Source organism: Hyperoodon ampullatus (genome assembly GCF_949752795.1).
Source record: "Hyperoodon ampullatus genome assembly, chromosome: 8".
NCBI lineage: Eukaryota > Metazoa > Chordata > Mammalia > Artiodactyla > Ziphiidae > Hyperoodon > Hyperoodon ampullatus.
Genome location: NC_136921.1, coordinates 93,204,116 through 93,227,801, shown reverse-complemented (window position 1 = coordinate 93,227,801; position 23,686 = coordinate 93,204,116). Strand labels below are relative to the sequence as shown.

The following is a 23,686-nucleotide window of genomic DNA, read 5'->3' as shown; positions in this document are numbered from 1 at the left end:
ATTATCATTGAGATGCTTTTTTATTTAGGGTGTGTGAAAATGTTACATTCCCATTCTGGTTTACACTTCATGCACATACATCATTTTAACATTGATATGTCTCTTACACTGGCTTGCAGATAGCTGCCTTATGTGATCCTTATTGCCTGCTTTTCTTTGCATAACATCGTGACTTTATGGCTGTATTAGTTCGAATAAACGCCTTCTCATTTTATTTTATTTTAGCTAATCATTTATGGTTATAGTTCTCGTATATATATCTTAAATAGTTAATTCTCCAAAAATACAATAATTTAATCTATAATCAAAAGGATCAGAAAGGGCGTTTATTCCACTCTCTGCAAGTCAGGTAAGATTTTCCTCTTAGCCATCAAAAGGACAGTTTTCCTGCTCTCAGAACAAATATGCACAGGAACATGTTATTTTGAAATGCATTTTTGCTTGTTCAAGAAGAAATTTCAGCAGTTTGAAGAAAAGACCAGACAACGAACGATTTTCGTGTCAGAATCTTTTAAACAGAGCATGGTGTTGCGTTTATTCGAACAAATATGGTGAGTGAAATTTTTTATGGATTTGTGAGAATCTGTAGCATGCACTTTATTTCATTTCCTATTTTGCAATTTCATTTATTTTCAACTTTTTCAAATACTATGGAAAATAGTAAAATGCTTTATAATTGAACTTTTTTTCAGAATTGTTCTCTGAGGAAGCATCTGGACATTCAGAAAGAGATACCCGTGTTGCCTTCTCAGATTCTGAAGACATAGACCACAGCTCCATGGCTGCTAAAAGATATGCAAGTAGAATATCATCTACAAGCTCCTGGCCCAAATATTTCAAGCCTTCTTTTACCCAAAAGCTTATGTTTAAATATGTTTTTGAGGGTGAACCTGTTGTTTTTACATGTAGATTAATTGCCTGTCCAACTCCAGAAATGACTTGGTTTCATAACAATCGACCTATCCCAACAGGTCTTCGACGGGTTATAAAAACAAAGAGTGATTTACATCATCACTCTTCCAGCTTAGAGGTTAAAAGGGTCCAAGACAGAGATACTGGAAGTTATAGATTATTAGCAATTAATAGTGAAGGGTCTGCTGAATCAACTGCATCGTTGGTTGTTATTGAAAAAGGGCAAGATGAGAAATATTTAGAATTTCTGAAAAGGGCAGAACAGACACATGGAAATATGGAGGCTTTAGTTGAAAGGAGAGAAGATAGATTAAAGGTTGACCTGAGGTTTACTGGCTCTCCCTTTAACAAGAAACAAGACGCAGAACAACAGGGAATCATGCGAACTATACATTTTAAAACAGTAAGTCCTGGCAGGAAAACAGATTTAATGTATGATGAAGAATATTTAGAAAGTAAATCTGACACAAGGGGATGGCTTAATGTTGGTGAAAGTTTCCTGGATGAAGAGACCAAAATGAAATTGCAGCATTTACGGGAGGCTAGAAAAATGTTAATGGAGAAAAAGAAATTATCTTTGTTAGATATGTCATCTGAAATAAGTTCAAGAACTTTGAGAAGTGAAGACAGTGATAAAGACGTTCTGTTCTCTCGAGAGGAAATAAAAAGCAGGTCTGTATCTGATCTAGCTGACAATAGGGATAAGGTAGATAATTCAACTGAGGGTATTGTCCAAGATCCACAGGTCCTTCCTAATCTAATGGATCAAAATGTAGAATCTGGAGAACCTCCCACAAGCTTTCAAACTACTGTTGATGAGGAAATTCTCCAGACTGAAATGAGAATGAGCCAAGAGGCATTCCTAAGAGAAAGTCTATCAAGGGACCATTTATATGGTAGGATTCTAGTAAATGAGAATATCCAAGCAAGAGAACAACTTGAGAAACTTATGACCCAAACGGAAATTGTAGAGTCATCTAAAGATATCATAAATGTAAGTAAGAATGAGGAAATATATGAGACCCCTGAAAAGGTGTCTCAAGTTACTATACCATACACCAGTGAATCTTTTGGTGCAGTTGTAAATATTCAAGAAAGTGAAGCATTAGATATTGATAGAATAAGAAAAGATGATTTGAGAGAATTTCAACACTCCACTTCCACAAAAGTCGATGAATTCAAAACCGAACAGGAAGAAAAAACCACAAGATTTTTTGAAAATTCTTTCCAGAAACATCCACAACGTTGCCCACCTTCATTTCTTCAAGAAATTGAACCTCAAGAAGTTTATGAAGGTGATAGCTGTGAATTTGTGTGTCATTTTCAAGGATATCCTCAACCCATAGTGACATGGTATAACAATGATATACCAATCCCATGTAATCGAGGCTTTATCACTCAGACCTTCAAAAACTATTCAACGTTAACCTTTTCTTCTGTCCATCCTCAAAATGAAGGTTTCATTACCTGTGTGCTGTTTAACCAATACGGAACAGTAAAAACAACCGGTGTACTTAAAGTGAAGTCAAAACAAAGGCATGATGTCGAAGCACATAGGGTCCCAGTGTTGCATGACTACACTGATGAGGAAGAGGAGCTGACATTGGTGTTTGACCAAGCAAAAGGCGTTCCTCCATCTCTGAGACAAGAAGGCCAAACAAGTCTCCATATGTTAAAAGCTAACCCACCAGTTCCTCCCTCTGCAGACATAGAACTGCTTTCCTTTCCTGTAGAAATTCAGATAACGGCAGCTACTCCTACCCCAGAACAGGATAAAGAGTCAAGAGAGTTGTTTCAACTGGAGGAGTTGGAGCCTAAAGCAACACCTCAAGATGAGGCTACTCGGTCACCAAAGCACAAATTTATATTTTCATCTGATATTACTAACGAGCCGCCAGAAGTGTTACAAGAAATGCCAAAGCATGCCAGTTGTAGAGAAGGGGATTCCATAGTCCTTGAATGTTCACTGTCTGGTGAGCCTAAACCAGCTGTGACATGGTTCCACAATGGAGTCCTTTTAAAGCAGAACCAGAAGTTCCAGTTTGAAGAAGTTAATTGTAGCCACAGGTTATACATTAATGATGTTAATTCTCAAGATTCTGGAAAATATGAATGTGTTGCTGAAAACAGTTCAGGAATGGTTGAGAGTGTTTCAGATCTAACAGTGGAACCTGTCACTCACAGGGAATATAGTCAATTAGAAAATATGGGTGGAATTTATGCCAAATATTCCAAAGATCAACACATTCAGGGAGAATCTGTAAGGGCACACTTTTATGATTATCCAGCCGGTCCTTTTACTCCCCAATCCAATATAAAAGAATATTCTATAGGAGAATATTTTCAAAGCCTTGAGACAATTGAACAGATAGACCAGAAAAGCCAGGTTTCTTGCACATCTTCTAGAGAAAAACTGCCCATATTTATGCACGGTGCTTCTAGATCCATAACAATCAACAAGCCTCTCCGAGCTGAACTCATACAATGTCAGGATGAAGAGAAAGAGGAACGTGTAAATGAAAAATCAAAGCTACACCAAGCAGAGGGGACTGTCTATCCATTTGTTGATGATTTCAGTGAAGTTAAAATTAGGAAAGAAGTAAGAAATGATTTGGAGAAACTTGGTGGACCAGAAAGGGAAAACGTGCAAGAATATGCCCAAAGTGACTATTTATCAAATATCCACTCTGAGAGAACTTCTGATGGTTACAATACAAAAGAATCGTCCATCATTGTATACGAAGAACCCTTTGGTGAAGGGAGATACTACCCAGGAAAAAAGGTGAGGCATAGAATCATTGCATTTGAAAAGTTACAACACATAGGAAAAGGCGTTCTAGAAAAGAGACCTACCAAGAAATCATTTGTGAATCCTCCTCAAAAGAAGCTTGATGACAAAGACTTTCCCTTAAAGCAAAGAAAATCAAGATCAAGTAACCTAAATACAAATATGCATCAGGCAGAGGAAATGCCTCCAAACACTGAGCAAGATTCATCTAACATTGTAATGAATTTAAAGCTGCTTTCTTCTCAAACTCATAAGGTATTTGAATTACAAGAGAGGGAACAACAAAAGGAAGTAGGTCTTACAGATCAATCTGCAGTTTCTGAAAGGACTGAACATGAAGCACCTATTACATTTGACCTAAAGCAATTTCATGCTCAAATAGAAAATGCGGATGTAAAATTTCAAGAAGTTAGACTAGATAGTGATCAATCAGAAGAAGCTTATTTTCAAACCCAGCATCCTGCTTCTGAAACAACCGAGGCTGAGAGCATTGTATTTGATCTAAAACAAATGTATTCTCATTTAGGAGACGCAGCTGAGGAGTTTCAAGAGCAAGAAACTAGGCAACAGCAGGAAACACCATATAAAGAGGAAGTTCCTAGCACTGAAACATTACAATCTGATACACAGAATACCTCTCAAAGCGCACAAAGTAACATATTTACCAATCCAGAGATTTCTTCCAGTAAGGAGTTTTTAGATAGGACTGTGAGGGAGAAAAGTGGTAGTGATGAAAATGCCTCTTATCTGGAAAAACATATGCAGGAACAAAATTTAGAAATTGTAAATACTGATATTTCTCTTAAAACTATTTCTGAAGAGATCCATAGTGAATCGTGTGCGCTACTTTCAACCTCATCCACAGATGTAGGAAAAACTGATATTTCTGAGAAAAATGGGGATAGGAGTTTCATTTCGCATGTGAAAAAAGCAAGTGAGGAAAAGCTTATAGAGGTTTGTAAAAAGGAGGAGGAGCATAGTTTGGAACCAGGGTTGGCATCATTTCAAAAGCAAGATGGAGGGACGCAGGGATATGCTGCTGGAATTTTGGGAGACCACATAAGTGATGTTCAGGAAGCAGACACGTGCCGCAGAAAAATTTCCCTGAGTCAGCACTTTCCATTCTTGATGACTGAGGAACAACGGAATCCAAATGAACAAATGGGTGAGAAAGTGGATGCTCCTGGAAAAGAAAAATGTTATGAAGAAATTCAAGTTCAGAATGAAACTTCTTTCTCTAGTACTGAAAGAGAAAAGATAGAAACTTGTTTTTCTGAAAACCCTCCTAAGTTGGATGAGGCACACACAACGGAGGTAATGGAATGTGAGACCTCCCTAACACAGTACTTACTGGCTGCTGGAAAGCGTGAAGTTCCTGAGACTGCAGACACCAAGCACAAGGCAGATCTTGTCCAGAGTGAATCAGTCACATCAATGGAGGTCGAAGAAGTAACTTTCAGCACTGTGTATGAGTACTACAACCAACAACAGGAATCACTGGGACGCCCATTTTCTCCTGAATCTGATATTTCAATTGATGTGGGAAGTACAAGCAGTGAAGCACTCTCTGAGCTAGATCAGTTTTATACCCCACCATCCTCTGTTGAACATTTTGAAACTCCAAAGTCTCCTGATTTGTATCTTGCTCCTATAGACACAGCTAAAAAATCCTCAACAAATTTAGGAGGTAAGACTATTGAAAGGACCACACCTTTAGAGGAAGCTACTGAAAGGTACTCAACACCTTCCGAAGGCAAGGTAGCAGAAAGGTGTTCCACATCCCCAGGAGAGACCCTGGAGAGATACTCCACACCTCCAGGAGAGACCCTGGAGAGATACTCCACACCTCCAGGAGAGACCCTGGAGAGATACTCCACACCCCCAGGAGACACCCTGGAGAGATATTCCACACCTCCTGGAGAGACCTTAGAGAGGTATTCCACGCCCTCAGGGGAGACACTAGAGAGATATTCTACACCTTTAGGAGGAGAAACAATTGAAAGATATTCTATTCCTACTGGAGGACCAAACCCCACTGGGATCTTTAAAAGGTGCCCATCAAAACTAGAAAGGGAGGACAGTCCATCAAGTGAGCATTTCAACACACCTACAGAAGAGAGATGCTCAGCTTATGAATTATGGCGTTCTGATTCCTTTGGCACGCCCAATGAAGCCATTGAACCAAAAGACAATGAAATGCCTCCATCTTTTATTGAACCTCTGACCAAAAGGAAGATCTATGAAAACACAACCTTGGGCTTCATTGTTGAAGTTGAGGGCCTTCCAGTTCCTGGTGTGAAATGGTATCGAAATAAATCTTTGCTAGAGCCAGATGAAAGAATCAAAATAGAAAGGGTGCATAATGTGTGTTCTTTGGAAATCGCTAACATTCAAAAAGGAGAGGGAGGCGAGTACATGTGCCATGCTGTAAACATCATAGGGGAAGCAAAGAGCTTTGCACATGTAGACATTGTGCCCCCAAAAGAGAGAGCAGTGGCCCTCCCACCTCCAGTAACACATCAGCATGTCATGGAGTTCGATTTGGAAAACACTGGGTCATCAAGAACCCCTTCTCCTCAAGAAATTGTCCTGGAAGTTGAATTAAGTGAAAAAGATGTTAAAGAATTTGAGAAGCAAGTGAAAATAGTCACAGTTCCTGAATTTACTCCTGATCATAAAAGCATGGTGGTGAGTCTGGATGTTCTCCCATTGAATTTAGCAGATCCAAGTATGGCTTCAAGGGAGGAAGAAGACAAAGATTTAAAAATTGACTTAGAAGTATTTGAAATGCCTCCTCGCTTTATAATGCCTATTTGTGATTTTAGAATTCCAGAAAACTCAGACGCTGTGTTCAAATGTTCAGTCATCGGCATCCCAACTCCTGAAGTGAAATGGTATAAAGAATATATGTGTATTGAGCCAGATGATGCTAAATACGTGATTAGTGAGGAGAAGGGAAGTCACACCCTTAAGATTCGCAACGTCTGTCTTTCCGATAGCGCAACGTACCGGTGCAGAGCTGTGAATTATGTAGGGGAGGCTATCTGTCGGGGATTCCTCACCATGGGAGATTCCGAAATGTTGGCTCTGCTGTCAAAGAAAAGTAAAGTGACATTGAGCAGTGTGAAGGAAGAATTAGTCTTAAGGAACAGATATTCAGACAGCTTTTTTGAATTTCAGGTGGAGGAAGGGCCTCCCAGGTTTATCAAAGGTATTTCTGACTGCTCTGCACCGTTAGGTACAGCAGCTTATTTCCAGTGTTTAGTCCGTGGCTCTCCGAGGCCCACGGTTTACTGGTACAAAGATGGGAGATTGGTGCAAGGAACAAGGTTCAGTGCCGAGGAAAGTGGCATAGGGTTCCACAACCTGTTCATAACAAGCTTAGTGAAGGAGGACGAAGGTGAGTACAGGTGTGTAGCTACGAACAAATCGGGCATGGCTGAGGCCTGTGCAGTGCTCACCCTAATTTAAAGCTCCTCATGTGATGTGTTAGTGCCCCCATAATGATGAGAACTCACTTGAATGCTTTCACACTTTCCAAATTATATAGTTCTAATAAATCTCCAAATACGTCTACTCTATTTGAACACATTACATTGAAAAACCCCAGGGAAAACCATTTCTCTATGTGGAAATCTCATGTTTGTAATACATGTAAGTATTCTATTATCTAAACTGTGGAATTATCACCTGTGTCAATTCTGCTGTGAATCATCAAACACTATTAAACATCTCCTTGGCTACCTAATCGTTGGTACTTCTACTTTATTCTCCTTCTACTCCATAAAGTCCTTCAGCAGAATGCATTCTCTTTTAGCAGATAAACTCTGTATGTCAAGTAAAATGTGAAATGGAAGACCATGTCAGATGACTACACAGACAAATTGGTAAGGTAAAATCTCTCTGCCCTGAGTATAAGTCATTTTGGAAACGATAACTCTCTTGCACCCAAATACATGCTTATTTACTCAGACTTCGAACAAACCAAGCAGCAACAGAAACCGGCTTTGCCCAATTGGTAACTAACTCTATAATCTGTTTTACCTTGCAATCTTCATATTTATTTTTAGCTCTTTAAAAAATATTTTCATTATTAATATCCCTCTTCTTAAGTGTTTTAACTCTTGCTGCTTTTGAAGGGACCAATGGTGCTCTCTTGGTGGGTAGAATTCACCTAGACATTTGCAGAATATGCAAATAAATATCTTTCCACTTTTGGAACTACCTCATTTTCTCAATTTCTGAGATAGCGTTAAGTGTAAAATGCAGCACTAATTTGATACTGGACTGGGGATGGGACAAGAAACTAGTATATTACATTTATATATAAATTTTAAGCTGCAGTACAATTTCAGAATCTTTAAAATTTAGAAAAAGAAGGTGGGACATCTCTAGTATTGAAGCAATATGGTAATTTGTATTTCAGATTATATACAAATAACAAGATAATTAGCTTTCCTGTCATTTTCTTTGAATTTTATTTTTAAAACTAGAAATTAATAAGCATTCAAATTTAAGATGTATAAACATATATGTTTCTAAAGTGGCTGTTTTTGTTTTTCAAAATTATAATTATAGTAAATTCACAAAATCCTTAACGTACCTATGTGCCACTGTGAACTAAATCTTCTCATATAAGCTGTAATAAACATAAGGAAACTTAGTTTTTTCTTACCTGAAAACGAAGGGTTAGACCAAAAGACCACAGAGGTGATTGTTGAACTATGATTCTGTGTCATCCCAGTGGTAACTTTTCTTAATATAATTCGGAATACATTTTAGTTTTGCAACAGATGACAAGAGGAATAATAGAATATAGTAATTTGATTGTAAGACTTCTCTTCCTCCAACTATGTAAATTACTGTCACCTAATGGCTATTTTCTCCCCTGCATTGAGCAATTTTTACATAACATGGTCATATTAAATACATTAATTTTACTTTAATTCTAAAACATGAATCATTTAATTTAAATTTAATTTTCAAGAGAATCCATATATCCAATCATGTTTATTATGCTTCTTCTGTCAAATTTTTTATTCCCACAATGGGACTTCCCTAAAAGCCTTTCAAATTAAAGAAGAAACTGGGAGAATGTGTAGGATATAGACAGAGCAGTCAGGCTTACACCCCACCCACCCCACCCCCCAAAGAACATTCGCTTTGCTTTCTTTGAGTCACCATAACTCATCAAGATAGATACGCTATTGTGGAACAATCATTTCTGTTTCAACCAGTGAGCAGACAATATCTGTGATAATAATTATAGATATGATATATATCTATATATCACATTATAATATATCACATCATAATATATATTATAATATATATTATATATTATATGTATATTATTATATATAATATAATATATATATATATTATATAATATATATATCTAATATATCACATCATAAATCCCTGAAATAAAACTAATTCTATAGTTTAGGGACTTAAGGATTTATTCTACTCTGAGTCACATAATGGATGTTTAAATAAATTAGAAATTCAGGTCATGACAAACATGATAAGCACACTTTACCCAAACATACAGCATAACAATAGTTCGAACCTGTTCTTAAAAAAAAAGAAAGAAAAGAAAAAAAAAGTTTTAGTGCCATATTGGATTGGCAGTAAGGGCTGAAAACTATACTTTTATGCTTATAAAAAGGTGGGCTTCATTTGATTTTGCTCATTAGAATTCTGTTAGTCTTAAATTCATTGCACTTGAGGATATTCAGAATAACAATGACTGAATAAAGAAAAATAAGCCTTGCCCACCCTTGGCTTACTTATTAATTGTTGTAGATAATTAAATGGAATTTTTTATTTTCTGACTCAATGGCATATAACTTAAAAGCCTGAAATATGAATTTCTCTGATGCTGGATAAAGAATTCATTGTTTTATGCATAGTAGAGTTTAGACATAATTATTAGCTGCTATTACTACACGTATTTTTAACTACACCTTTCATGTTTCAGGACTCTTGAATTTCATCTAGTATCTTTCGTATAGTTAATATACCATGTTTAGAAGAAAGGAGAAACAATTGAAAATATTTCAACATGTTAGTGAGTAGGGGTATTTTCGCTATACTGACATTCACCCCCTTTACAGATATTTTGGGAGTTCAAGTGAAAAGGGATAGCTGACATGAGTGATATATTATAGATTAAATGTTAAGTGGTCACCTTTGGTATGTGAAATTAATCAATGTTTTTACAGCTTACTAACTGAAATAATAATAACTGAGTTTGTATGCTACATGTTATAGGTAAGTTTTACCAGTATATTTATATAAGCCAACAGATACTGGAGTCCTGCCTTTTACTGCTTATACATTTGAATTAAAGCATAAGACTATTCCATGTGATGCAAGTAGAGTAAACTAATACAATAGTAAAACTGCTCTAGGTAAGGTAATAAAACTATTATTAACAGAGCTGTTCTATTTACCTAATAGATTTAATGAAAAGCTAATTCCTTGTTATCAAATTACATCTTTCATCCTGTCCATGATACTGTTTAAAGAGTATCTGTTATTCACTGTTTGTTTTCCTGTTCAATAATACTGTGTAGGTATTTCTCATGCAATAAAATATAATTAAATTTTTAATGTTGGAGTTTTCTCTCATTTCTGATTCTCCCATTTTCTTAACATAAGCCTCATTATAAAAGCTTTGTTGAAGTAATAGGGCAATTTACACAGGCAAAGGAAGGCTTGCATTTCTAGTAACTGAAAACAGTTATAAGCAGTAACTAGAACATAGATGTTTTATTTTGAAAATAAACAGTCTTGAATTTGACAATGAAGATCACTCTTAAACTCAAGAAAATTCTAAATGTAAATAACAATTCTGGATCTTTTTAGAAATTTATTTAAATGATCCTGAATTCTTTTTTAATTAATTAATATTTAGTGGAATTTTTATTTAAAAGTTATGTTTTAAAGAAAAACATTTGGATCCTGAATTCTTTGATTAGCAATATTTAGCCAGCCAGCAGTTTCTCAAACTTTAGAATTAGGACTGTATCACAAAGGAAAACTCATAAGAACATCTTTAAAATTTACAAACTCTTAACACAAATGAAATGGACTGAAAGTTGCATCAGTACAGTATTTATAATCCTATAATAATCTAAGGTTAAAATTTTAGAAATGTGCCTTTTGATAAATTAATCTCAAGATCATCTAATGATTTCAGGAATAAAACAGAAGAAGGCCATCAACTGGTGCATAATTCTTTGACGACTTCTTTGTTTGTTTAAGTAAAATTGATAGTAAAATAATAATCATTTTTCCCCATACAGAGTTTTCTAGTTCTCTTCTGTCTGCTGAGGAAGAACGACCTCAAACCTCTAGCTCTGGCCTTCAGTTATCTAATAGAAATGAAACACTTGAACTTTTGTCTGAACCTCCAGTTCATTCAACTAAATTCAATTCCAAAAAGGAAGGCAGTGTCCCAGTTTTCATCAAAGAAGTGTCAAATGCTGAAATAAGCATAGGGGATGTGGCTAAGTTGTCTGTTACTGTCACTGGTATTCCCAAGCCCCAAATTCAGTGGTTCTTTAATGGAGTAATGTTAATGCCTTCAGCTGACTACAAATTTGTTTTTGACGGTAATGATCACAGCTTGATCATTCTGTTCACCAAATTAGAGGATGACGGAGAGTATACATGTATTGCCAGTAATGAATATGGACAGGCAATATGTAGTGCCTATCTGAAAATAAATTCCAAAGGAGAGGGGCTCCAAGAACCAGAATCAGCAGAAGAGAAATCTCTGGAAAAGCTCGAAGGTCCTTGTCCTCCTTACTTCCTTAAGGAGTTAAAACCAATTCACTGTGCACAGGGGCTCCCTGCCATCTTTGAGTACACGGTGCTTGGAGAGCCTGCACCCACTGTTTTGTGGTTCAAAGAAAACAAGCAGCTTTGCACCAATGTTTATTACACTATCATTCATAATCCTGATGGTTCTGGGACATTCATCGTCAATGACCCTCAGAAAGAAGATAGTGGTTTCTATGTCTGTAAAGCGGAGAATGTGTGGGGTGAATCCACCTGTGCCGCAGAGCTGCTCGTGCTTCTGGAAGACACACAGATGACTGATGCCCCCTGTAAAGCAACGTCCATGCCAGAGGCTCCTGAAGATTTTCTCCAGACGTCGTTAACGGTCCCTGCAGTTGAGGCACTTGACTCAGAACAGGAAACTGCAGCTCTTGTAAAGGACACCATTTTGAAAGCTGCTTTAATTGCAGAAGGAAAACAGCAGCTTTCTTATGAGCATATTGTTAAAACCAATGAACTGAGCAGTCAAGTTACTTTAATAGCTGAGCAACTGCAATCCACAGTCATGTTAGAGCAGGATATGCCCACTCCTGAAAGCATCAGTGAACTTCTTCCCATCAGTGACACTATTCATGTCCAGCCTATCAAGGAACCATCTCCCAATGTACAGCTGCAGGTTGTCCAGTCCCAGGACACCCTCCCCAAAGAAGATATTCTAATGTATCAAGAGCCTGAATTACAGGTGGTTCTATCAGATACTGAAAAAATCTTCCCAAGTGCCATGTCCGTAGAGGAAATTAGTTCATTAACAGTTGAGTCTCTGCAAACTTTATTAGCTGAACCTGAAGGGAGTTATCCACAGTCATCAATAGAAGAAACGCTAGCCCATTCGTATCCAACCTCTGTGGCTGAGGAAGTACTTTTACCAAAAGAAAAGATAGTATCCGCAGTGGACAAAGAGCAAAGAGTGATCCTTCAAAAGCAAGAGGCGCAAAGTGCTCTCATCCTGAATCAGAGCTTAGCTGAGGGACACGTGGAAAGTTTCCAGGATCCTGACATCATGATCTCCCGGGTCCCTTCAGAACACACGTGCACAGAAGGTGAAATCTTAATGGAAAGTGTGGATCAACTGGACAGTGCAAAGCAAGATTTCGCAGCCAGCGTTGAGGAAGGCAAGTCCTTAAGGTTTCCATTAGCAGCTGAGGAAAAGCAGGTACTGCTTAAGGAAGAGCGTTCTGACAGCTTGGCAATGCCCCCGAACCAAACCACTGAGTATGAAAAAGAGCCCGTGGCAATAAATGGTGTGCAGGAGGTGCAGGGAAGTGACCTTCTTTCTAAGGAAAGTTTGCTTTCTGGTATTCCTGAAGAGCAGCGGTTAAACCTGAAAACTCAGATCCGCAGGGCTTTGCAAGCAGCAGTGGCCAGTGAGCAGCTGAGTCTTTTCTCTGAATGGTTAAGAAACATTGAACAGGTAGAGGTCAAGGCCATAGACTTCACCCAAGAGCCCAACCGCATTATGTGCACCTACTTTATTACCTCAGTGAAGTCTCTAACAGAAGAATTAACCATCACTATTGAAGGCATTGATCCTCAAATGGCTAACTTGAAAACTGAACTTAAGGAGGCTTTGTGCTCTATAATATGTGAGGAAATGAACATCTTAACAGCTGAGGAACCTGGAATTCAGAAAGGAGCCACAATAGACTTGCAGGAAGAAATGGATTCTTTTTCTAATCCACAGAAGGTTGAAGCAATCACTGAACCAGAGGTTGAATCGAAATATCTTGTCTTAAAGGAAGAGATAAGTTATTTTAAGGTGGAAAGTCAGGTCAAAGCCGTGGGTGCCACAACTGCTTCCGCTGCTGTCTCTGATGAAAAACTGGATGAGATACCAAAACCATCAGAGGAAAAAGAGAAATCCTCTGAAGGTGGTACTGAGAAGGCTGGTACATTAGAGATACGGGAGGCTGAAGGTAGCTCCCTCAGAGAGGGTGGTCCTGATGTACAGACGCCCTTGGTGGACACGATTGCCAAGGAAGGTGACACCGTAAGCCTCACGTCATCCATAACAAATGCCAAAGAGGTGAATTGGTATTTTGAGAGTAAACTGGTACCTTCTGATGAAAAGTTCAAGTGTTTACAAGATCAAAAGACATATATGCTAGTGATCGACAAAGTAAATAGAGAAGAACATCAAGGGGAATATATGTGTGAGGCCTTGAATGACGACGGAAAAGCAGCAACTTCAGCAAAACTCACTGTAGTCAAAAGAGGTTGGATTTTAAGGATTCAGTGAATCAAGCTCTAACATTCACTGGGTTGTAATGATTTAGGTTTCCTCACTGAATTTTTACTTATCTCTGCCATTGCCAGAATGCAGTTTATTTAGAGTAAGAATGAAATCACAGACAAAATCATGGTTATTAACTTTCCTCCTTTTCCCTTACTGCCTTACTGGGTGGTATGTTATATCTAAACTACTACTTATTTTTGAAATGAAATGTATTTTCATATATTTCATAATACTGATAAATGCTTTTTAGTCTCTTTCTATATGAAAATAATTTAATGATATGTAATATAAAGCTGTCAGTGAATACCTAGTTACCCTGAAATCGCCAGTCTCATCCTTAACTTCAAAATAACCATGATTAATTGTCCATTTGTGTTTCTTGTTTTGATTATCTTTTTTGCTACTGTTTCACTTCATCACTTTATTTAGTAGATCATGTTTTTTCACATTATTCGCAGTGTTCCTAGTCAGCATGGTCTATTTAAAGAATATATCTTGTTGTTATGCATGTAAGCCAAGAGCATCACATCATTTTAATCATTTTTTCACAATTCACTGAAAAGTAACAATTGAATATGTTGAAAGCTGCTTACTGTCTTCTTTTGCCTTCAGTGATCTTCCTCATTTTCCAGTCACTTGTCTTAAACTGCTGCAATCCACTTCACTAATTTCAACTGTTTCACTCCATTAACAGCACCAAAAGTTAGAAGGAAAAGAAAAATGTGGGGTACCTGAGAAGGAGGCGTGCTAATGGGCTCTGCTTCCCTTTGCAGCTGCCCCAGTGATCAGGAGGAGAATCGAGCCCCTGGAAGTAGCCCTGGGCCACCTCGCCAAGTTCACCTGTGAGATCCACAGCGCCCCCAGTGTCCGCTTCCAGTGGTTCAAAGCTGGCCGAGAAATCTATGAGAGTGACAAGTGTTCTATTCGGTCTGCAAATTATGTCTCCACCCTGGAAATCCTGAGAACCCAGGTTGTTGACTGTGGCGAGTACACCTGCAAAGCTTCCAACGAGTATGGCAGTGTCAGCTGCACAGCCACACTGACTGTGACAGGTAAATGCCATACACTGACACGGAAGTTATTCCATTTCATGTTATTGCCTATTTTACTTTTTGTAGAGGTGCAGGAGGTACTTGTCCTACCAACTGGAGAGACCAGTAGCCAAGATGGTAACACAGTGGCTAGGTACTGCAGAGCCTATGAGAGACAAGAAGTCATTGTTTACAGTCATATTTCTAAAAACAGCTAAAGAAAAAAAAATTTTTATTTCAAGAGCAATGTGAAGGAATCACACAAGCAGTGGCTCCTGATAGTTTGGTTTGGGTTTTTGTTTTGTTCTGTTCTTTTTATTAAATGGTCTGGCTTGACCTCTAGCATAAAAAATTTCAGGACAGTTTGGTGCTACTAAAAAGTAAATGATGTCCAAATGTGTGTAATAATTTGGAACCAGTTAACCAATTAAGAACAGAATTACAAAATGAAAAAAGCCAAAACATAAGACTAAAATCAAACAAATCCTAATAAGAGACAGGGAGCTAGTACAGAACTACAAACTAGGATTCTCACCCTAAGCTTTACTACTAATTGAAAAATAAGAGTAACTACACAAATATTCTGTTCTCAATTTCCTGAGGACACACAGGGTGACTGTCAAGTAGGTAACACTCATCAGGTGTTGGGGGTTTTTTTTGTTTTGTTTTTTGTTTTTTGTTTTTAATTTATTTATTATTTATTTTTGGCTGTGTTGGGTCTTCGTTTCTGTGCTAGGGCTTTCTCTAGTTGCGGCAAGCAGGGGCCACTCTTCATCGCAGGCGCGGGCCTCTCACTATCGTGGACTCTCTTGTTGCGGAGCACAGGCTCCAGATGCACAGGCTCAGTAGTTGTGGCTCTCGGGCCTAGTTGCTCTGCGGCATGTGGGATCTTCCCAGACCAGGGCTCGAACCCGTGTCCCCTGCATTGGCAGGCAGATTCTCAACCACTGCGCCACCAGGGAAATCCTCATCAGGTGTTTGAATTCCCTCATTAGCAAAAAAAAAAACAAAAAACAAAAACCTCTTTCCTACCTCTTTTTCTCTTTCTTTCTCTTTTGCTTTCTTCCTACAAAGGGAAAGTGTGAGTATGAACTTATGAACTATGGTTTAGGGTCAGAAGTAGCAATGACTTGTGCTGTTGACAGAAGCGTGCACGAAATGCCAGGGTGAGACTGTCCCTTTGTCTTCTTTTTCTTTTTCTTTTTGAAGTATAGTTGATTTACAGTATTACCTTGGTCACCTTTTTCAATGACAGCATGGAGGGGAAGGGTAAATGCAGCACGTGTCTTTTTTCTTTTCCCTCCTGTTTTTATTTTTTTATTGGAGTATAATTGCTTTACAATGGTGTGTTAGTTTCTGCTGTATAACAAAGTGAATCAGCTATATGTATACATACATCCCCATATCTCCTCCCTCTTGCATCTCCTTCCCACCCTCCCTATCCCACCCATCCAGGTGGTCACAAAGCACCGAGCTGATCTCCCTGTGCTATGCGGCTGCTTCCCACTAGCTATCTATTTTACGTTTGGTAGTGTATATATGTCCATGCCGCGTCTTTGACTTGAAAAAGCCAGGGTTTCCTGTAGCTTCCTCTCCTCTACAACTCTTTTATATCAGAAACTCCACACCCCCAGGCCCATGGTGACCCATTCAGTGGATTTCGCTTTGTGATCAGAGTCTCCGTACTGCCAAGTGCATGGCATTATTCTTAATGACACTTTGGGAAATTTCTTTACCCAAAATAGGCCGGTTCAGTAATGGGGCTAACACTTGAGCTTCAAATCACAAGAGGAAAGAAGAAAGAGGAGGATTTTTTTTTTAATCGGAAAGAGAGGCTCCTAAAGGTTTGCTTCCAAATGCAGAATGGGCATGGGAAATTACTGCTATAAATATTCTTACAAGTTTGAAGTGATTTAGCGGATACATTTAAAGTTGTGCCATTTAAGGATTTGCTAGTGGTCGTCGACATGAGGGTTAGAGAGACTTTATAAAACTACTAAAACTTTTTATTACTTAATATCCCTACTCTTCAGAAAAGTCAAGTACATTTTCTTTATCTTCCTTGTATGGTCTTCTAATTTGCAGAATTAAAGTACCAGCTGAATTGCTTATCAGATAATTCGAACAATTAATCAGCTCATAAAATGGGCAAAGCTTTAGCAATAGTGAGTCAATGTTGTGAAAGAAAGGAACATTTGTTCTTTCCTTTGATAGAGACATTTAAAGTGCCGTCTTGCTCCTCTATAAAAAAACACTCTCATCCCTTTCCTTTGACACATCTTTTCACCTTAATACATTACCCTACTTTAAGTAATGTTTCATGTCTATCTAAAGCTATTACTCATCTTTTTTCTTTCTTGGAATATGTAATTACAGCAAGAGCTTTGTAGGGACAAAATATAACACTGAAAACTTTTCTTTTTCAGAGGCATATCCACCAACCTTTCTCTCCAGACCTAAGTCCATAACAACTTTTGTGGGTAAGGCAGCCAAGTTCCTCTGCACAGTGACAGGGACTCCCGTGATTGAAACCATTTGGCAGAAAGATGGCATGGCCCTCTCACCTTCCCCTAACTGCAGGATTTCAGATGCAAAAAACAAACATATTTTAGAACTCTCAAATCTTACAATTCAAGATAGAGGAGTTTACTCCTGTAAGGCTTCTAACAAGTTTGGAGCCGACACTTGCCAAGCCGAGTTGGTCATAATCGACAAACCACATTTCATTAAAGAACTAGAGCCTGTGCAATCAGCTGTCAATAAGAAGGTACACCTTGAGTGCCAAACAGATGAAGACAGAAAAGTCACAGTTACTTGGAGTAAAAATGGGCAAAAGCTCCCCCCTGGGAAAGATTATAAGATCTGTTTTGAAGATAAAATAGCATCACTCGAGATCCCTCTGGCCAAACTAAAAGATACAGGAACGTATGTTTGCACAGCTTCCAATGAGGCTGGAAGCAGCTCCTCTTCAGCGACAGTAACTATCAGAGGTAAGGAGTGTGTGAATAATATTTCCACTCCCTTCTCTGGAGTCAGTGCATTTTGTGATTAAAATAATTTCATCCAAGCAGCCTTTTTGGTTTGGGGAAACCCTGGCATTGTTTGATTTTCTTTTTTCAGTCTTCTTCAGAATGCACCTATTCTTGTTTGTTTAAAACTGTCTGCCATTAACAAAGCTTGCTTAAAACTTCTTCTAAGAACTTCAAGTGTCTAGGCAATCCTTAACTATCTTCTTTCATAAAATTGCTCTTTGTATAAGTAGAATTTCGTTGGTTTTGTTTTTGTTTGTTTGTTTTAACCAAGAGTCTGGGAAAATGTTTTGGAATCATAGAAACATGGAAAGTTATTGAGTACACCACAGCCTTTTCAGAAATTTCAAGAAGACATTTTATGTGTGTTGTGTGTCTCTTTGTTGTATGATGTCTACTTTTCTTTTGTGTAGTTTATGATTCAGATATCTTTTCCTTTCTCATTTTTGTTAACTTCATGTAGAGCCACCATCCTTTGTGAAGAAGGTGGATCCCTCTTATTTAATGCTCCCAGGTGAATCAGCACGCCTCCACTGCAAGCTGAAAGGCTCACCTGTGATCCAGGTTACTTGGTTTAAAAATAACAAAGAACTTACTGAGAGTAACACAGTCAGAATGTCTTTTGTCAATTCTGAGGCTGTCCTTGATATTACGGATGTAAAAGTTGAAGACAGTGGGAATTACTCGTGTGAAGCAGTGAATGACGTTGGCAGTGACAGTTGCAGTGCCGAAATAGTTATCAAAGGTTTGTTTACTCTGTCGTAGTCCATTGTTTTTCTGAGAAAATATTTTCTTTTCAATTGCTTGTAACACATGATTTATACAATGCTTTCATGCTTTTGTAGAACCTCCTTCTTTCATCAAAACTCTCGAGCCTGCAGATATAGTGAGAGGAACAAATGCCCTCCTTCAGTGTGAAATCTCAGGCACTGGACCATTTGAAATTCGCTGGTTCAAGGATAAGAAGCAAATTCGAAGTAGTAAAAAGTACAGGTTGTTTTCTCAGAAGTCTGTTGTGTCCCTGGAGATCTTTTCGTTTAATAGCGCGGACGTTGGTGAATATGAATGTGTGGTTGCTAATGAAGTTGGGAAGTGTGGCTGCATTGCAACCCACTTACTAAAAGGTTAGTGCTTGAAAAACTGGTATCTCTTTAATAAATTCTCAAAATAGCTTTCTTAAACCAAGGAAGGAAAACTGGTACTTTCTTTTCTTCTCCTAATCTTTGAAAATATGTTTTGCCTTTGGCTTCACCTGGGACCCTGGGGAAAATCCAGTCTTTATCTTGAGACCTGTATAAATATTTAATCTCTGATAACAAAAATGAACTACATAATAAGCGATTTTGTCAGCTGATAACCGTTTATCTTCCTTGCTTCTTTCTCTTAGATGGAATTGTAATTCCTCTTGAATTTGATTTCTTCTAATTAACCAACACTATGGAATAGATGAATGTAATCTAGATAAAGTTCTTAAATGCATATGGTGTTGAAGTGTTTGGGAATTAATAAACTTTGGATGCTCTCTTTCTTTAATTAGAACCACCAATCTTTGTAAAGAAAGTAGATGATTTTACTGCACTAGCAGGACAAACGGTTACCTTACAAGCTGCTGTGAAAGGGTCAGAACCCATTTCTGTCACATGGATGAAAGGACAGGAGATCATTAAAGAAGATGGAAAAATCAAAATGAGCTTTGACAATGGTGTTGCGGTCTTGATAATCCCTGATGTGCAGATTAGTTTTGCTGACAAATACACGTGCCTAGCTGAAAATGAAGCTGGAAGCCAAACGTCTGTTGGGGAACTAATAGTTAAAGGTTCGTGTAAGAACGTTTTAACTTTGAGTTGATATTTCCTTTTAAAATGAAACCTTAATACACACTTCAGAATTCTAACTATTTAATACCATTGTAGAACCTGCCAAAATCGTTGAGAGAGCAGAACTGATCAAGGTGACAGCAGGAGACCCAGCCACGCTGGAGTATACAGTCACGGGTACCCCAGAGCTCAAGCCCAAATGGTACAAAGATGGGAGACCTTTGATTGCCAGTAAAAAGTATCGAATAAGTTTTAAAAACAATGTTGCCCAACTCAAGTTTTATTCTGCCGAACTGCATGATAGCGGCCAATACACATTTGAGATTTCCAACGAAGTGGGCAGCAGCTCCTGTGAGACAACTTTCACTGTTTTAGGTTAGTATCTTTAGAAACCTGTGCTTCCATATTCCTTTGAAACCCAACAAACAACCAAAACTAAAATCACTGAGCACTGTTCCACATTGTTCTTTCTTCTCTTCTTGTGCTGTGAACAGATCGAGACATTGCTCCATTTTTTACCAAACCCCTACACAACGTGGACAGTGTGGTTAGTGGGACCTGCAGGCTGGACTGCAAAATCGCTGGCTCCCTCCCCATGAGGGTGTCCTGGTTTAAGGATGGTAAAGAAATAACTTCCTCTGACAGATACAGAATAGCATTTGTGGAAGGCACAGCCTCTTTGGAGATAAGCAGAATAGACATGAATGATGCAGGGAATTTCACCTGTCGAGCCACAAACTCCATGGGAAGCAAAGACTGCAGCGGAGCCCTGATTGTGCAAGGTTGGCTGGAAACTGTGCCTTTCATTCTTACATAGACGATGTTCAAATTAAGGCTTCTTCCCTTCAGTCGCGCCTCTTAACTCTTTGAAATTCTTTCTTATCCCCCTTCTTTAGAACCACCCAGTTTTGTAACTAAACCGGCATCAAAGGATGTTCTGCCTGGCTCGACCATCTGCCTGAAGAGCACCTTCCAAGGGTCTACCCCTCTCACAGTCAGATGGTTTAAGGGTGACAAAGAGCTGGTTTCTGGTGGAAACTGCTATATCACCAAAGAAGCTTTAGAAAGTTCCCTGGAATTCTATGTAGTAAAAACCTCCGACTCAGGCATATATACCTGTAAAGTCAGCAACGTGGCTGGAGCCGTGGAGTGCAGTGCAAAGTTATTTGTAAAAGGTTTGCATAGTTTTCTTGACATCTTTGTGCCACCATTGTTAGAAGTTCTTTCCTCTTTCTCACGTTTCTGGGTGATTTCTTTCCTTCCACAGAACCTGCCACATTTGTTGAAAAGTTAGAGCCATCACAGCTGTTAAAAAAGGGAGACGCCACCCAGCTAGCCTGCAAAGTAACAGGCACCCCTCCAATTAAAATAACGTGGTTTGCAAATGACAGAGAAATTAAGGAGAGCAGCAAACACAAAATGTCTTTTGTGGAGTCCACCGCGGTTCTAACACTTAAAGATGTTGCCACTGATGACAGCGGTGAATATATGTGTGAGGCTCAAAATGAGGCTGGCAGTGACCACTGTAGTAGCATTTTAATAGTCAAAGGTTTGTGTTCACATTGTCCCTTGTGTTACCAAAGTTGTGGCCCAGGGCACAGACTCCACCCCCATTAACTCACAATAATTCCTTTTCCACTATAGAGCCACCTTACTTTACCAAGGAATTTAAGCCCATTGAAGTGTTGAAGGAGTATGATGTCACGTTGCTGGCCGAGGTGGCAGGCACCCCTCCCTTTGAGATCACTTGGTTCAAAGACAACACAACACTGCGAAGTGGTAGAAAGTATAAAACCTTTATTCAGGATCAGCTGGTTAGCCTGCAGATCCTCAAGTTTGTAGCTGCGGACGCAGGTGAATACCAGTGTCGGGTGACCAACGAGGTGGGCAGCAGCACCTGCAGTGCCAAGGTGACTTTAAGAGGTTAGTGTCAGTTCTAATGACGGACCGGCTTTTCTGCGGTGTCAGTGAATTTTTTTTTTAAGTCCAGTTTTGCTGTAGAGCTGGTATTCATTGAGAATTCATTCTTCTATTAGAACCCCCAGCTTTTGTAAAGAAGATCGAGAGCACCAGCTCCCTTAGAGGAGGTACTGCTGCCTTCCAGGCTACTCTGAAGGGCTCCTTGCCAATCACGGTGACTTGGCTAAAAGACAACGATGAAATCACTGAAGATGATAACATAAGAATGACCTTTGAGAATAATGTGGCCAGTCTGTACCTCAGTGGCATTGAAATCAAGCATGATGGGAAATACGTCTGTCAGGCCAAAAATGATGCGGGAATACAGAGATGTTCCGCATTACTCTCAGTAAAAGGTTGGTTCAGAAAGTTTGCCGTGAGTTTTAGGAAAAAATGCAGATGTAAGCCTTTCAGCAGAGTGGTTCACAACCCACACCTATCCCTTTGTTTTCTACAGAACCTGCAACAATCATTGAGGAGGCTGTGTCTATAGATGTCACCCAAAGAGACCCAGCCACTTTGCAGGTTAAATTTTCAGGGACTAAGGAGATTACAGCCAAATGGTTTAAAGATGGCCAAGAACTGACCCTGGGCCAAAAATATAAAATCAGTGTCACTGACACGGTCTCTATACTGAAGATTATTTCTACAGAAAAGAGAGATAGTGGAGAATATACTTTCGAAGTCCAAAATGATGTCGGGAGGAGCAGCTGCAAGGCCAGCATTAATGTATTAGGTTGGTACAGCTTTTCTATGGAGAGAAACTGGGCATTTCTGTGCTCCTTCTTCTCTTACAATTTTAGAGAAAATAAAAATTGGTAGATTGACCAACCATTTTTCTTTTCTTTTTCATTGCATAGATCTTATCATACCTCCCTCATTCACCAAAAGGCTGAAGAAAATGGACAGCATTAAAGGGTCTTTTATTGACTTAGAATGTATAGTGGCTGGGTCACATCCCATGAGCATCCAGTGGTTCAAAGACGACCAAGAAATAACAGCTAGTGAAAAATACAAATTCTCTTTTCATGACAATACTGCCTTCTTGGAAATCAGTCAGCTGGAAGGTACAGACAGTGGAACCTACACTTGTTCTGCCACTAATAAGGCAGGACACAACCAGTGCAGCGGCCATCTGACAGTCAAAGGTTGGCAATTTTTATCCCCGCCTCTCAAGAACTTATTCCTCTCTCATTTCTTAATTCTTACCTTGACTGATCATTCTAAAAGAAACCATTCCTTTCCCCTTTTGCTTCTTTTTCTTTCACCCCAGAACCCCCTTACTTCTTGGAAAAGCCACAGTCACAAGATGTCAATCCCAATACAAGGGTTCAATTAAAGGCGCTTGTGGGTGGCACTGCACCCATGACAATAAAATGGTTTAAAGATAACAAAGAGTTGCACTCGGGAGCAGCTCACTCAGTTTGGAAAGATGACACCTCCACCATTCTAGAGCTCTTTTCAGCCAAAGCTGCCGATGTGGGGACCTACATTTGCCAACTGAGCAACGATGTTGGCACAGCAACCAGTAAAGCCACCCTCTTTGTAAAAGGTCTGGTCTCTACATTTTTTCATTGTCTCGCTTGCCTAGATTTTCTTGGAGGGAGGGAAGAGGCTTAAGAAAACGATTCTCATTGGCCTTTGGTTTAAAAAATGTTCAATGTCACATGTTTTCCCCCATCTTTAGAACCTCCTCACTTCATTAAGAAGCCCAGCCCAGTCCTAGTGCTGAGGAACGGACAATCCACGACATTTGAATGCCAAATAACAGGCACTCCTGAAATCAGAGTTTCTTGGTATCTGGACGGGAATGAAATAACAGCCATTGAGAAACATGGCATTTCCTTCACTGATGGTTTAGCCACTTTCCAAATTTCTGGTGCCAAGGTAGAACACAGTGGGACTTATGTCTGTGAAGCTCGTAACGACGCTGGCACGGCAAGCTGCAGCATTGAGTTAAAAGTGAAAGGTTCGTTACTGCATCTTCTCTCCTTTCTGGCTGTGCTGCTGGCTAGTTCTCGGGTCTTCCTTTGTGTAAGCTGTTCTTTGTCTTCCTTTTGAATCTT

The 23,686-nt window shown here is 39.0% G+C and overlaps 2 protein-coding genes across 4 annotated transcripts in view; both read left to right on the top strand.

Annotated features, from left to right (window-relative positions):
* TTN (titin) overlaps nt 1-23,686 on the top strand; it is a gene marked incomplete at both ends in the record, with an annotated part of 282,756 nt that overhangs the window by 58,415 nt on the left and 200,655 nt on the right. For all 3 annotated transcript variants that reach the window (XM_079710139.1, XM_079710137.1, XM_079710138.1), the window contains 2 exons: nt 11,014-13,764; nt 14,558-14,836. In XM_079710139.1, coding sequence (XP_079566265.1) covers nt 11,014-13,764; nt 14,558-14,836 — 3,030 coding nt within the window. The remainder of the gene's footprint in view (nt 1-11,013; nt 13,765-14,557; nt 14,837-23,686) is intronic.
* LOC307056949 (titin-like) overlaps nt 17,367-23,686 on the top strand; it is a gene marked incomplete at both ends in the record, with an annotated part of 88,625 nt that continues 82,305 nt past the window's right edge. Inside the window, 14 exons of the mRNA XM_079709934.1 lie at nt 17,367-17,805; nt 18,308-18,589; nt 18,690-18,968; nt 19,382-19,660; nt 19,758-20,036; nt 20,156-20,443; nt 20,558-20,836; nt 20,929-21,210; nt 21,306-21,584; nt 21,698-21,976; nt 22,078-22,356; nt 22,481-22,687; nt 22,894-23,172; nt 23,308-23,589. Coding sequence (XP_079566060.1) covers nt 17,367-17,805; nt 18,308-18,589; nt 18,690-18,968; nt 19,382-19,660; nt 19,758-20,036; nt 20,156-20,443; nt 20,558-20,836; nt 20,929-21,210; nt 21,306-21,584; nt 21,698-21,976; nt 22,078-22,356; nt 22,481-22,687; nt 22,894-23,172; nt 23,308-23,589 — 4,012 coding nt within the window. The remainder of the gene's footprint in view (nt 17,806-18,307; nt 18,590-18,689; nt 18,969-19,381; nt 19,661-19,757; nt 20,037-20,155; nt 20,444-20,557; nt 20,837-20,928; nt 21,211-21,305; nt 21,585-21,697; nt 21,977-22,077; nt 22,357-22,480; nt 22,688-22,893; nt 23,173-23,307; nt 23,590-23,686) is intronic.